This window comes from Heloderma suspectum, chromosome 1, assembly GCF_057233095.1.
Source record: "Heloderma suspectum isolate Gila_16-S chromosome 1, 16-S_ref, whole genome shotgun sequence".
NCBI classification, from domain to species: Eukaryota; Metazoa; Chordata; class Lepidosauria; order Squamata; family Helodermatidae; genus Heloderma; species Heloderma suspectum.
In genome coordinates, this window is record NC_139458.1 from 15,463,317 (window position 1) to 15,477,874 (window position 14,558).

General features: G+C 43.5%; 1 protein-coding gene across 1 annotated transcript in view; it reads left to right on the forward strand.

Moving 5' to 3' along the window:
• The window catches only part of SYNE2 (spectrin repeat containing nuclear envelope protein 2), a 333,613-nt gene that overhangs the window by 34,062 nt on the left and 284,993 nt on the right, over positions 1-14,558 (forward strand). Inside the window, exons 3-6 of the mRNA XM_084836884.1 lie at positions 8,410-8,471; positions 9,104-9,199; positions 13,074-13,151; positions 13,834-13,926. Of these exons, the coding sequence (XP_084693010.1) occupies positions 8,410-8,471; positions 9,104-9,199; positions 13,074-13,151; positions 13,834-13,926 (329 nt within the window). The remainder of the gene's footprint in view (positions 1-8,409; positions 8,472-9,103; positions 9,200-13,073; positions 13,152-13,833; positions 13,927-14,558) is intronic.

A 14,558-nucleotide genomic window follows, 5' to 3' on the forward strand; every position in this document is an offset into this window, starting at 1 on the left:
GGGGAAGGTTAGCCTTGTTCTCCAGTGTCCCATGCAGAGGTTTTTCACATCACCCTTGCCCGATTGTTTTGTTAACTAAAGATGATGGGGATTGCATGCAAAGTTCTACCACTGAACTATAGTTTCAGAGACCCCAAATCCATGGAGAAATTCAAGTGTGGAGAGTTTCATAAGCATCCCTCTCTTTCAGAATCAGTGCCTCCCAAAAGGAAAAAAGAAAAATATCACCTTCATTAAATTTGCTTTTAAAACAGGCAGGTACAGGTCCTAGTCTAGTAGCTTGGGGAGAATGTATTTATTTTAGGTCAGTTACAAATAACCTAACTGTGGAAACAACCAGGGCAAGATAAATCCAAGGTCATTTAGAGCCTTATTAAAATGGTCTGACACAAAGAGTCCATTCAGCCTTCCCTTCAATACAAAAAGTCCTTTTTAATGACTCATGTGATGAATCTAAGCTTTTGTAAAAACTATTAAGTCCTGGAGTAGTGCAGTATGGAAAAAGAATACCCCCAAGCTGAAAATAAATGTGGGAGCCGTTTCAGCAATGATTGAAACAGCATTGGGAGGCCTAGATGGATAATTACTTGCTGGGTCGTACTTATTCTGACTGTTGCTGAGTCAGCTGTTTGAATTGGCAATCAACTTGAGTGATTGATTTGGGCTGCAATCCTAGGCACACCTACCTGGGAGTAAGTTCCATTTATGGGGCTTACTTCTCAGTAAACATGTAAAAGGTTGCACTGCAATCCTTTCCACACTTCCATAGGAGGAAGACCCACTGAATTCAGTGTGACAACTGAATAAATATGCATAGGAAGGCACTGTTAGTTATTTTACTGATTAAAACAAACAAAACTTATGTACTTTGCCTTTCTGCTCCAATGGGCCAACAAAGTAATTTACAACAATAAAGCCACAATAAAATCTAAAGTATTTCAGAAACAAAACGATAAAATATTAAAATGGAAACCTTGACATGCAATATAATTTACTAAAATCAAGACAGGGAACAGCACAGAAAAACAAAGGAATGGACTTTTACCTGTTGAAAGCCCATTGAATAGCAAGGGTCTTAACTTGCTTTCTAAATGCTAATAGGAAGTATCGTAGGGAAAGCATGCCACAAATGGAGGACCACAGTGAAAAAGGCCCTGTGGACATTAATTGCACTTCAGACAAAAAGGGCACCCAGAGTGGAGCTCCTCCTGAAGGTCTTAATGTACACAGAAGCTTATAAGGGAAAAGGTGTTTTCATAGAATCATAGAATAGTAGGGTTGGAAGGGGCCTACAAGGCCATCAAGTCCAACCCCCTGCTCAATGCAGGACCCCCTGCTCAATGCAATTTTCAAGGGTACCTTGAGCCAAAAGACATTTAGGGCTTTAGTTTAAAAGTTATCACCAGTACATTGAGTTTAGCCCAGAAACAAACTGGTATCTAGCAAAGCTATTTTAACACTGGTGTCATATATGGTCCACACGACTAGTTAGGGCTGGGCCAGCAGTGAGGGTAGGCATGGTTGGGCACCTGCCAAGGGCCCACACCCCAGCAGGGGTCCACTGACAAGAGCCCCCTGGACTTGCTCCTCTTCACCATTGCAGCCTGCTTGTTCACTTGCCTTGCTCTGGCACAGAAAACAGTGGTGGAGGTGAGGGGGAGAAGCAGGAGATGCTGTTGCCCACTTGCTCACTGACTTTCTGCCTGTCAAGCAAGCCGGTGGTAGCAGTGATGAGAAAGAAGACGAAGAGCAAGAGCAGCTGGTGGCAAAGGTAGAGACAAGGTAGAACCGCTGATGGAGGGGGGCCATTGAGGGTGTCTTGCCCAAGGGCCTTCAAACACTGGGGGCTGGTGCTGCGACTAGCGTGAGGTAATAATCATACTAACCCATTTTGGACCAACTGAAGTTTCCGAACCGTCTTCAAGGGCAGTTCCATGTAGAGCACATCATGGTAGTCCAATCGAACACAAAAGATTGTTTGTGCGTGTGTGTGCACGCGCGCATGCGTGTGTGATATTTTTAATTTCAGGAGAAGGAAACTTGGAGTTATGGGCTAGCAGCCTTTCCCAGCCTTTCCCCAGATGTTGGACTGCAAATCCCATCAACCCCAGGCAGCATGGCCAGTGGGTGATGGGAGTTGTAGTACAACAGCATCTGAGAACCCAGGGTTGGGAAAGGCTAGCTAGGGCATGGATGGCCAGCTGGTTCACCATGGAGGACATAAGCTGAAAATATGTTATGAGCCAGAGAACCCCAGCTAACATTCATGGCTTATTTACACGCTCCACATTTTCCTCGCGTTTTCCCCACTGGGATGCAGATTTAGTATTACCACCTTTTAGGGCCCTCCTTGAGTTCTTTGCTTTTTAAACAGCAGGTACAAATCCATCAGGTGAAGCTTCCCCCAACACTGTGCCTCTGTGCTGAGAAAAGCTGCAGTTGTTGAATTTATTTATATATTCATTTTTACTTGTCATCCTTTTAAAGCCATGACCTGAATGAAAAGTGGCAACCCCAGGCAGGTTACAGCAGCCACCATGATCCCACAACAAATATTAGATTAATCTCCAGAAGCAAATAGTTTAGGCTCTGCTGGAAAGAGTAACAAAAGCCACTTGTTTGTTACTTAACCTTGGCCCCTTGTTTGACAAAGAAGCGGGTGGGAATAAAGGAACTTCTTGCTTCCGAGTGTGGCATTCCATATGCTTCTCCCTCCCTTTCATCCTTGTTCTTTCTTCATCTTTCAGACTCTTATCTTCAGAGAAATACAACCTCATCCTCCTGTGGGAAAGAGAATTGGACAATATGTCCCTCTGGCTTAAGCAAATACCACACTTGGCTACTCTGTCAGCACCAAGATCACTTAACATACTTCTCTTTTAATATCTATCTCTCCATATTTTTAAACCAAGAGGATGCCCTCTTTCTTGCAGTCATTTTGCCCTCTGATGGATCTGGCCAGTCTCAAGATTAAACTTCCCCCAGACATCACTTAAGAAGTAATTCTTGCTCTTGCCTTGTAAGGGGAGGGTAGCTTTGGGTATTTATTTTACTCTAACAGCATCCCCCACTCTTCTATTTTTAATTTTGCTTGGATCATGTCAGAGATTGAGACCTCGGGGTATTCTTTTCTCTCTCCCCATAGTTAAGGCCACACTAGATGTAAGGAGGCTCTAAATTTGATCAGAGGAGTAGTGGGAGGGGCGGGACTCATAAGAACATAAGAAGAGCCCTGCTGGATCAGACCAAGAGTCCATCTAGACCAGCATTCTGTTCACACAGTGGCCAACCAGCTGTCGACCAGGAACCCACAAGCAGGGCATGAGTGCAACAGCACCCTCTTGTCCATGTTCCTCTGCAACTGGTGTACACAGGCATACTGCCTCTGATACTGGAGGTACCACATAGCCGTCAGGGCTAGTAGGCATTGATAGCCTTTTCCGCCAGGAATTTGTCTAATCCCCCTTTAAAGCCATCCAAGTTGGTGGCCATCGCTACATCTTGTGGTAGTGAGTTCCATAGTTTAACTCTGCGCTGTGTGAAGAAGTCCTTCCTTTTATCTGTCCTGAATCTCCCACCAATCAGCTTCATGGGATGACCTTGGGTTCCAGTATTATGAGAGACTCCCTCACCCTTTCCCTTCCACCATTTTCCCCCACACATCTCCCCTCCCCAGCTGCTTTTCCAAAGTATATGTGGAAAATGCATATATTTAAGGCACACACATACACAAATTAATTATTCATTAGGGTATTGCTTTAAAAATGCAGATGTTTGCAATTGTGTTGCCAAAATGCATATCAAATGCATAAAAATGCATATAAGAACGTGTATTTCTTTTTTAAATGTGCATGAACATCTGTACAAATTTTCGTGTGGATAAAAAAAACCCGAAGTCTGATGCATAAATGGGACTGAATGAACTTAAAAGTGAAAAAATGTGAACCCCAGTGAAACTGAGCTTGACAGATTCCCCATCCCAACTCAAGGAACACTCTCTGACTCTTCAACTTCATGATCAAGGAGCACAACTGCCAGCCCACATCTGGCTGCTGCCCCCACCCCAAGGGGCAAAGCACCTCACCTTGAGGAAGGGGACAGGGTAACAGCTGGAGGGGAAGCTCCAATGGTGACTGGCAGGCTGCCCATCTCGTGGGGGAATCATGGAGCTTGTAGTCCAGTGAAAAAGATCTGACTAGGAGAAACATCTTCCTAAGACTCCAGAAAGCTGGCGCCAGGCAAGATGGGTAATTTCACATCTTTGCATTTAGAATTAGGACAGAAACATCTTCCTTGCAACAGGATCTGTATACCAGAGACTCAATGTGAACTTTCCGATTTCATGTTGAGAATTCCTACACTAATATTTTAATCCTTGCTTTGAATGGGGAACAAGATAATCCTTGGTGCTCTTTGCATAACAAATGTTGATGAGATGCAAATGAAATGCAAACCGCCTAGCGGCCTTGAGTTTTCCTGGAGAGCTAAAAAATGAGGGGCATCGACAAATGTCTAGCAAAGTATTTAAAAAGGGTCTTCAGAGGATAAATACTTCAAGCGCTATTGGTTGTGAAGTGCAGAAACTTGTAGCCTAATTCTAAACATGTCTGGTTTGTGGCAAGGCCTGTTTGACTCTTTTCTTTTTAAGCATTTTGTTTTTATTGGGGTGGGTGGGTATTTGGTTTATATATAAAAGCTGTAATCTTAAGATTAGAGTATTGGAGATAGGGATGGCCTTCAGTGGCTACTAGTCTTGATGGCCATGTACTACCTCCAGTACCAGAGGCAGTGAGCCTATGTACACCAGTTGCTGGGGAACATGGGCGGAAGGGTGCTGTTGTGCTCATGCCCTGCTTGTGGGTTCCTAGTTGACAGCTGGTTGGCCACTGTGTGGATACAACCCTGGACTAGATGGACCCTGGGTCTGATCCAGCATGGCTGTTCTTAGGTTCTGAGGGATTAATTCTTGAATGGTTTGGGGGCGCTTGCCATGGGTGTGAGTGGCAGTGATTTCCTCTTTTTAAAAAATGTGGGGGGAAACGTGGTTTGTGGGGATACTACTTCTTGGAAGTTGCCCACTACTGTCCACCAAAAAGAACCCCCTTTGCTGCTACTGCTGCCACAGATGGCAACAAAACTACATTTTTTTCAGTTTAAGAAAAGACAGATAGAAGAGGAAACTGCTGCAGTTTGGCACCACAGTTAATTCCCCCCCTCTAATTTTACAGATTTGCAACACACCCCTGTATTAGCCCCAGGAGCATAATCAAGTCACCTGTAGTGTTAGAGGGGCCTAGATATCCATAATGCTTGTTTAAGTTAATTATTAGTGCAATTCCCTTGTTAGTAAGCCTCTGAGCATGTGAAGATGAGTCAAAGGGCTGATAGCGCGGCCTAGCACATTCCATACTAATGAGTGAGAGTGTTATCAAGCACTCTGCCTGGGAAGCGAAGTTTGTTTACAGGTGGCTGTGCTGATAACCAAGTGCTAGTAGTCCATGCTGGGAATGAACGCTAGGGGACGCTTGCTGCTGCCATGCTGCCTCACTGATAACATGTATGGTATAAAACCCATTGTACCCCATGGCTCTGGGTTCAGAGAAGCTGTCTGATCCAACCACTGGGTATGCCTGTGTGCTGTAAGTTACTCAATAAAGAACTCCTTGTACGTAAACCTGGGTCTGATTTATCACTATCTTGGCTGGGGCAATACATTCCCAAATTTCCTTCATTTCAGGGACCTAAAATTGCCACCCCCCACCCAAAGAAATGTGCTGAAAGTTTGAATAATCAAACTTTTGATCCAGCTGCAGTATGTATGTATATCGAAATTCTGTGCTAAGGTAACAACCCAAGTTACGTGCCAAGGGAAGCTAATTTCTATGAACTGCATATATTGTGCAAACCAATCATTTGCCTATCTCTGCCCATTTTATATTATGTATCCTGTAACAACGATTTTTGTGAACCGCCCAGAGAGCTTCGGCTATTGGGTGATATAGAAATGAAATGAAAATAAAAAATAAAAAATTTTAAAAAATAAAACTGCTATTTTGGAGTTTGAGCAAGGAGGGATGTAGAGCACGGTTCACTCAGGGTTCACCAGGGATTGCCAAACATATCTTTGCAACCATAAGAGCTAGAAGCTTGTCTACAAGAAGAAATGCGAAGTGATCATCATAATAATGCTTAGCATTTATGTAGCACTTTCTGAGCCTCCAAAGCATTCCTTATATCCATCCTTTATGGTCAGTCAGTATTTTTATTCCCCATATTCCAGATGTCATATGTACAAGAGGGCAGAGAAGTGAGGGTAAGAGCAGGTGTCTCGTCAATTCCTGCCTAGTGAATTCATGGCTGCTGAGGTCTTGGTGAGAATAGGACCCTCTTAGCAACTCTCTGACTCCCATCTTTAAGTCAGGCTCTGTGGATGCTAACTTGTGGCTGCTTTTTTCTGCTTTAGCATTGATTTCACAGAATACATACTCAGCCCTGTACATGTTTTATTCCCTCTGAAATCCTTAGGATTTCAGTGTGTACGTGTGCATAATAACTGTGTAGTTTAAGACACAGCTTTTCACATGTGCCCACGGACAGATTTATTACTGGAACATCTGCCTGCCTTTACTTGTCTGCCTAGTTTAATAAGCAAAGTTGAAAACACACTGTCTATTATTTAGAAAGTGGGGGGAGAGGGAAAGGGAGGAAATCAGATCACAACCAGGCATGAGAGAGGAGGGTACTAATCTCCCCTACCCCTCCATTTTCCAAATTAAAATCAATCCCCCAGGACAACAAATACAGTGAGGATCCCAGAGACCAAGTCCTAAGAGAAAAGGCTGAAGGAGCTAGGTATGTTTAACTTGGAGAAGAGATTTTTTATGATATTTGTAAAAGATTTCCCCCTGTCAGGATTCCCCTTATGACCTGGTCCCCCTGAGCAACTCCTTAAGGATTTCTTGCTTCCTTAAGAGTCCCACCTTCCTTCTTTTAAACTTCCCCTTCCCAGTAATGTGGGGTTTAGGCTGTAGACGTGGGGTGACTGACTCCATACACAGGGTTTAACCACAACAGTTTACTAGTAGATTTAAAGCAAACAAATTACAACTAAAGGTATTTACACAATAGAGTTGAGTGATACAAAAGGCCTTAAAAGAAAATAAAAGTTGCAGAACACACGTTCCTTTAGCCTAGCTGCACTTACACTTTTTCAGGTTGCTTCCTCCTGTTCTCTCTTTAGGCTCTGCTCTCACTCCAGGCTCTGGCTGTCTCTGCTCTTACTGGCTCTCTCACTCTCCATTTATATCCTCCTCCCTCAAAACCGAGAGTACTGCTTCAAACCTGAAGAAATGAAACTTAAGTGGAGAATTGAAACTGACACTTAACTGGAGAAATGAATCTACTCCTCTCAGGGTTACCCCCTCCCAACAGAAAACTCCAGGCTTCTAAGCCTGACCATTTTTCCTTTTGCCTCTGTAGGCTTCAAATCTTCACAACCCCAAAGGGCAAATGCCAGGTTCAGGAGTGGGTGGCTAATTGGGAAACCAATCCAGGGGAAAAGGTTATCCTCCTCCAATGCCACAACTCTACTGCCCCCCCCCCCCACGGCTTCTATTAATTTCAAAATTGTGGGAGATCCTAATTACCCATATCATGTCTAGTGTTTCCCTTAGGCTCCACTGTAAATTTCATTCTTTCATTTCATTTAATTAATTAATTAATTAATTCATTCATTCATTCATTCATTCATATGTTAAATTTGTACTCTGCCTTTCCACCAAATGATTGAAAGAATCAGTACTTCCCCCCAAAAAAGTTGTTTGCCTTTAGCAACCATGTTTGTATCCTATGATTCCTCCAAGAGGTGTAGGCCGTCGGGTGCTTCTAGGAGACTGAGAATCATTCTACCTCCCCACCCCCCAAATAAACCCACCCTGAAGGCAACTTGAAAATGGGAGTGTGGCTCATGGTATGTAACATATATTCCATGTTCAACTCTGGCAAACAGCTTTTGTAGGCGGTTTCAAAATCCTGCAAAACCTATTTGACCAGGGGCAACCATGGAACAAAAGCAACATATATGTACTAAACCATGGGAAATGAAGCTTCTCTCAAAGCATTTTCAACTTTCAAAGCTGCGTCTCCCATGATGTCTTGCACAGGGGTACAGATAGCCAAGCTCAGATTTCCCGTGTGTTCCAAACATGGGTTTTCTCTTCCAATTCTACACAAACAGCCATCTGGGAAGAATCGAGCATCAACCCAAAAGTGTTTTATCTACCTTGTTTTTGCATATGTGCAGAAATAGATATTAATGGATACTGAATGCATTAATCTAAAGCTTAGTTTAAAAGTAAATTTATCCTTGTGGATTATGGGTGATCTTCCTGGTTGTTGTTTTTAATACAGTGGAGCAGGAGAATACTCAAAAGAGAACCTTCACAAGCTGGGTCAACTCACAGCTGGAAAAGGTAAGGGAATGGCAGAGGGAGGGAACCACTTTTCTAAAATCCACCTGAACTTAAAGCAATATACCAGATCCTTTTATCAGGTTAAATATCTGTTATCTCAACAGGGTAACTAAACTGGAAAGGGGGGAAATGTATTGTTTGGAGCACACATCAAAAAACCCAGCAGAGTTTCAATGCATATGTTTGTGAGAGAAAGCTCGAGACAAATGTGTAGTTGAAATGCCTCTGGGGTCCTTGGGTACCTGAGATCAAGTGGGTTTCAAGGACCTAGTCCTCACTGAGATAGTAAACGTCAGTCAAGTCCGGACCACTTCAGACTGCAGGTGGAGGTTCACATAATTGAATGCTCCTCCATTTTTTAAGAACGACCTCTCTGCACATAAAAATCTAGCATATCAAGGAAAGGTTGATATTCACAGTTGGGAATGATGGGAGTTGTAGTTCAACAGAACTGGTGTGTACGGGGCAGGGAAGGCTGGATTGAGACATCTGGGCTTGGTTGCTAGTATCCCTGGGTAATCTGAGACTCTGGGAGCTAGGAAGAAAAGACATTGTGATATATAGGCTGGTAGTTATGAATAGTGATCACAATAAAGTATTGCATAACCAAAATATAAATAAATATTTTGTAGCATTCCCCACCTTCCCTAATCTCGGACCTGTATGCTGACATCGGTAAGGGACATGTGCTTTTGGATCTTCTGGAGGTCCTTTCAGGACAACAACTGGTAAGGGATTATAAACCCATAAACCGATAGAACTGTAGATAGTCCTATTGGATGCAGTCATATTTGTCTAAAGTCAATGGTAAAATGTATTTTTTATTATTTAAGTTGAACTTATTTATTGCCCTTCAAGCCTCTCTGGGATTTATTTATTTACAGAATTTATATACTGCTCTACATCCAATAAAATATCCGAGAGGTGAACAGTAAAGGGAGGGGTGGGGAGAGAGGAATAACCAGAGTACCGAATTAAAAGCTTTAAAGTCAGATTGTGCCAATAAAACTGTGGCTAGGTAATCAGGGAAGGCTTGTTTAAATAAAAATGACTTCAGGAGGTGCCCCAAATGAAACAATATTGTTGGTGCCTGGCTGACAGGGAGTTCCATGGAAAGGCAGGGAGGCGCATAGAAAGGGAGCCAGTACATACCTCTTGTGCTGTGGTACATTACAGATAGGGCTTTGTGTCAGTTTGACATGCAAAGAGAAACTGTGCTATGTGGTGCCAAATTCTGGATCCTGTGTTTCTGAACTGACGTTTAGAGAGCAATCCTATGGTGCCTGGAGAGTGCCAGGGATGATAAAATTCCTTGCCCCGCTCCCTCTGAGGCCACAGACACTACTAGGAACTTTAAAATATGATCCCTCCGCCCACCCGCCCGCCCCCACACAGCTGCCACTGAAAGAACTGCACCCGCTGCATTACAACGTCACAAGAATGGTCTTGGAGGACCTCGGAGAGTTCTGAAAGGGGGCGTTGTAGTGGGTGGGGAAGGGAGGAGAGGCCAGATGATGAATAATCCTACGGCCTCTCCAGCCCTACTCCCGCCCCTGCCAGTGCCCCTGCTAGACAGGCTCAGATGTCCATCTAGAATAAAAAAATAAAGGAGGACAGAAAGGCAAAAACTGCTTCCATCATTCCTCCCGGCCTGCTGGAAGTAGCCCAGCAGGGCATTGGGTACTCAGAAGCCTCTGAGATCAGAAGCTTCTGTCCAGCAAGGGTGCAACACATAGGCTTGTGGCCTTTAGAAAATAGCCCATGTTTCCAGGCCTTAAGGTTGGTGAGAAATGTCTCTATGCTCTTCCCTTTCCACCCAATGTATTCTATCAACTCCTTCCTTGCCCTCCCCAAAGTAGCCAAGTCGTTGAAATTTCTGAATCACAAAAAACAGAATATACTAGGTAAAACTAAGAAAATATGCAAACATATTAAATGTTTAAATATATGCAACTGTATTCAGTGTTCATGATGACTTTCAGTCACCTGTTCATAATCTTTGGATTCCTCCTCCTCCTCCTCCTCCTCCTCCTCCTCCTCCTCCTCCTCCTCCTCCTCCTCCTCCTCCTCCTCCTCCTCCTTCTTCTTCTTCTTCTTCTTCTTCTTCTTCTTCTTCTTCTATGAAGATGATGATGGCTCTGAATACGCAGCTCTGATTATAATACAGACGCTTGTAGGCTGTCATTTTCTACTCTTGAATCTCCTTGAGCTAATCTGTATTTGCTTGTACCGAGAGGATTTGGGGTGATGGTGGAGACCACCACAACACTTTGCAGAAGTATACATTCTCCTGGTTTATCCTTGCCTCTACTTCCCTCCTTTTCCTGTTTTGTTTTCTGTGTGTCGATTTCTATATTGTAAGCCAGTTGGGGCACAGACCTGTCCTCACATTCTCTGTAAGGCACCGTGCTACATAAATATTAACAACAGCAGCAGCAAAACCACCACATAGAATAGTAGAGTTGGCAGGGATCTTAAAGGTTACCTAGTCCACCCCCCCAAAGCAGGAAATTGAAGCACTATAGCAGTGGTTCTCAACCTTCCTAATGCCACGACCCTTTAATACAGTTCCTCATGTTGTGGTGACCCCCAACCATAAAATTATTTTCGCTGCTACGTCATAACTGTAATTTTGCTACTGTTATGAATCGTAATGTAAATATCTGATCCATTGTCATGGGATGGTTTGCTAATGAAAATAATATATAGCAATAGCTTTAATAATACAAAAGATGATACATGGCATAGTTCGGTCAATACAGTTCATTAAAGTTTCCTATGATTTACCATTCTGTGTTGTTGTTTTTACATACCTGTTACTATCACAAGGGGGCAGTATTCACATCAACCACAGCTGAATATAAAAAGACCAATCAGCATCCAGATTAAGTTCCCATGGTACAGATATTTTTTTTTTGCAGTAGTTGATGATTTTACAGTACATGATTTTACATTTACCCAGTAATTATAATTCATGAAGTGTCGTTTCACCTCCAATACTGCTGCTTTCAACACAGTAGCTGCTTTTAACAGAGTAGCTGCTTTCAACACAGCAGCTGCTTTCTACACAGTAGCTGCTCTCTACACATGTGTGACTGGCCCGCATAAGTACATTATGGCGCCAACCCTGTCACATACACCTGTATTTGTACGGGGTGTATGCGATGGGGTTGGCGCGATGATGTCATCACGCCGGGTACTCCTATGTGGGCATATCTGCATGTGGGCGGACCCACCTGGAGACGGATAGAGGAGCGGTGTCTCGGTTCCTAAGACCATCGGAAATATGTGTTTTCCGGCGGTCTTAGGCGACCCCTGTGAAAGGGTCGTTCGACCCCCAAAGGGGTCGCGACCCACAGGTTGAGAACCGCTGCACTATAGTATCCCTGATGGGTGGATATCCTGCCTCTGCTTAAAAAAGAACCCAATGAAGGAGAGTACACCAACTTCTAAGGCAGTCTCTTCCACTATTGAACACCTTGTACCATCAGGAAGTTCTTCCTAATGTTTAATCAAAATTGTTTTCCTTGGGCAGTATCCAATACTGTTATTCCACAATAGTGCTAGCGGAGCTCCGCTCAAATAGCGCTAGGAGGGCTCCACTGACTCTTTCCGTTGTGCAAGTGGTTGTGCAGCTGGTCATGCAACAGCTAAAGTTGTGTTTGCACAAGCATGGTTGTGCAAGCAGTTTGCATTATGCTTGTGCAACCCGTTGCGCATTACTCTTGTGCAACCGGTTGCACGATGGGTTGCACAAGAGTTAGACGCAATGAGTTGCATGATGGGTTGCACAAGAGTTATGTGCAATGGGTTGCAGAAGCATAACACACAACCACGTGTGCACCCGCGTTTGTGTAAATATAACTTTCGTTGGATTCGTCTCTTGTGCACAGTTCAGAACCTAGTTTCCACTAGCGCAGCACCATTTGCACTAATGGAATGACACAGTTGGATACTGCCGCTTGTGATTAGAACCCTCTGGAGCAATGGAAAATATATTTGCTCCATCATCTACATACAGCCCTTCAAATATTGGAAGTTGGCTGTTGTATTGTCTCCTAATAGTCTCTTCTCCAGGTATAGATTGTGGTGGAATGTGGGACTGCGTCGTAGGCATTCCTCCCAACCTTGCCACTGCCATGTGACGTCTTGCGTAGAGTGGTTCGGGGGTGTGCTAATGCAGGGGCTGTGGCTCAAGGGCAGAGCACCTGCTTTACATGCAGAAGGTCCCAGGTTCAATCTCTGGCATCTCCAGGTAGGGCTGAAAAAATTCTTCAAACCCTGGAGAGCTGCTGCCAGTCAGTGTTGACAATACTGGGCTAGAGGGACCCAGGGTCTGACTCAGGATAAGGCAGCTCCCTGTGTTCCTGTGTTCCTAGAGGCGAGCAGAAGGTAGGTCAGGCTCTAAAGGTAGATCTTGGGTGATTTGCAGTAGATCTCCAATGGTTTCTGACTCCCAATACATTATTTATTCATTACATTTCTATACCACCCAATAGCTGAAGCTCTCTGGGCGTTTCCCATAAATCAGTCATTTATAAAATAAACAGTGCTCATCACTGATAGTAATCAAATTGTTCTCTCTTTTCTTTTTTGGGGCAGCCACGTGAAAAAGGATCAAACACCTTCCAGTGCAGAAGCAACATTGAAAATGCCTTGTCCTTCTTGAAGAACAGATCGGTCAGTATTATTCCAACCTTGAAAGGGTTTTGAGTTCACTCAGGCAACAAAGCACCACCAAAAATGTCAATAGCATTTTTCAGGCAAACCTGCACAGCTTCATTCTTCATAAATTCTCAGAGCAGAATGGGATGGATTGTTCTGTTTTGCATTTATTTCCAGCAGGAAATTTCACTAAAATGTTAGCTATAGATTCCAACTATATTCAAAGGGAAAGTAAAAGGACTTCATAATTGTGGTCTTGGGGCTGCTTCCCACATTATGAGACATAAATGCATACTTCTATAGATGTGAATGCACATTTTTTGCAGAAGTGAACCTGCCTTTCCAAACATACATGTGATGGATTTCTTACTTAGGGTTGCTGGATCACAGCTCTGAAAACCAGGCGTTACTTATATGAGGATGAGAAGCGACTAGTTGTAGATGATTAGAGATGGATTTGGACTATCATATTTTCATATTAAAATGAAATTATTTTCCAGCCATGTGTTGTGATTTTTCCTTACCTTACTATGATACACCTGCGGTCTCCTTAATGTCCCCAATGTTGGATCAGGAATGTGATCCTAAAAACCACACACCAACATTGCAGATTATAAAAATATCCCCTAAGCATTGTTTTGAAATGTGATGTGTTTCTCCTTCTTGTCCTTCAACAAAACCCTTCTTTTCCTTCCAGATCAAAGTAATCAACATCCATGTTGCTGATATCATTGAAGGGAAACCATCCATTGTGCTTGGCCTAATTTGGACAATCATATTACATTTCCACGTGAGTATTAATAAAAGTCAAGAGAGAGATTTCCAAAGTTATTTCCGCTTGTTCCTGTCCTGTCTTGTTAATAGCCATATCACCAGTTCTGCTTCTTATACTATAGGACTGCTTTTTAAGTCTGTCTTTAATTCCTTTCGTTCCGCAATTAACCTGTTTGTCTCGCACTGATAAACAAAGATGCTATTTCAACTCACTGTAGCCCTATGTGGCTGTTCGACCTGCACACTGGAAATGAAAAAGGTAGAGGGGGTAAGGGCTGTGCATGCAAGCCCCCCCCCCAATCCCCTGGCACGTGGGCGCCTCTAAAGACCTTCATGTGTTTAGGGCTAAGGTTTGCAGGGGGGTTGTAAAGACCTTCATGATTTGCAAGGGGGGTTGTAAGTGCCTTCTGCTGAACACAGTCAGTGGTGCAGCTAGGTCTGGACCTTGGCCTAGAAGCTGAAGGAGGCAGGGCAAACAGGTTCAGGGTCAGCACCTGGGCCAGCAGTTGGGGTTGATGCTGGTTGTTGCAGCATCCTTCCCTCCTTCCTTCCTTCCTTCCTTCCTTCCTTCCTTCCTTCTTATTTTTAAAAAAAACATTTTACAGTCAGCTGGGCCTGTCCAGGGTGATATTTACTCATTTTATTATT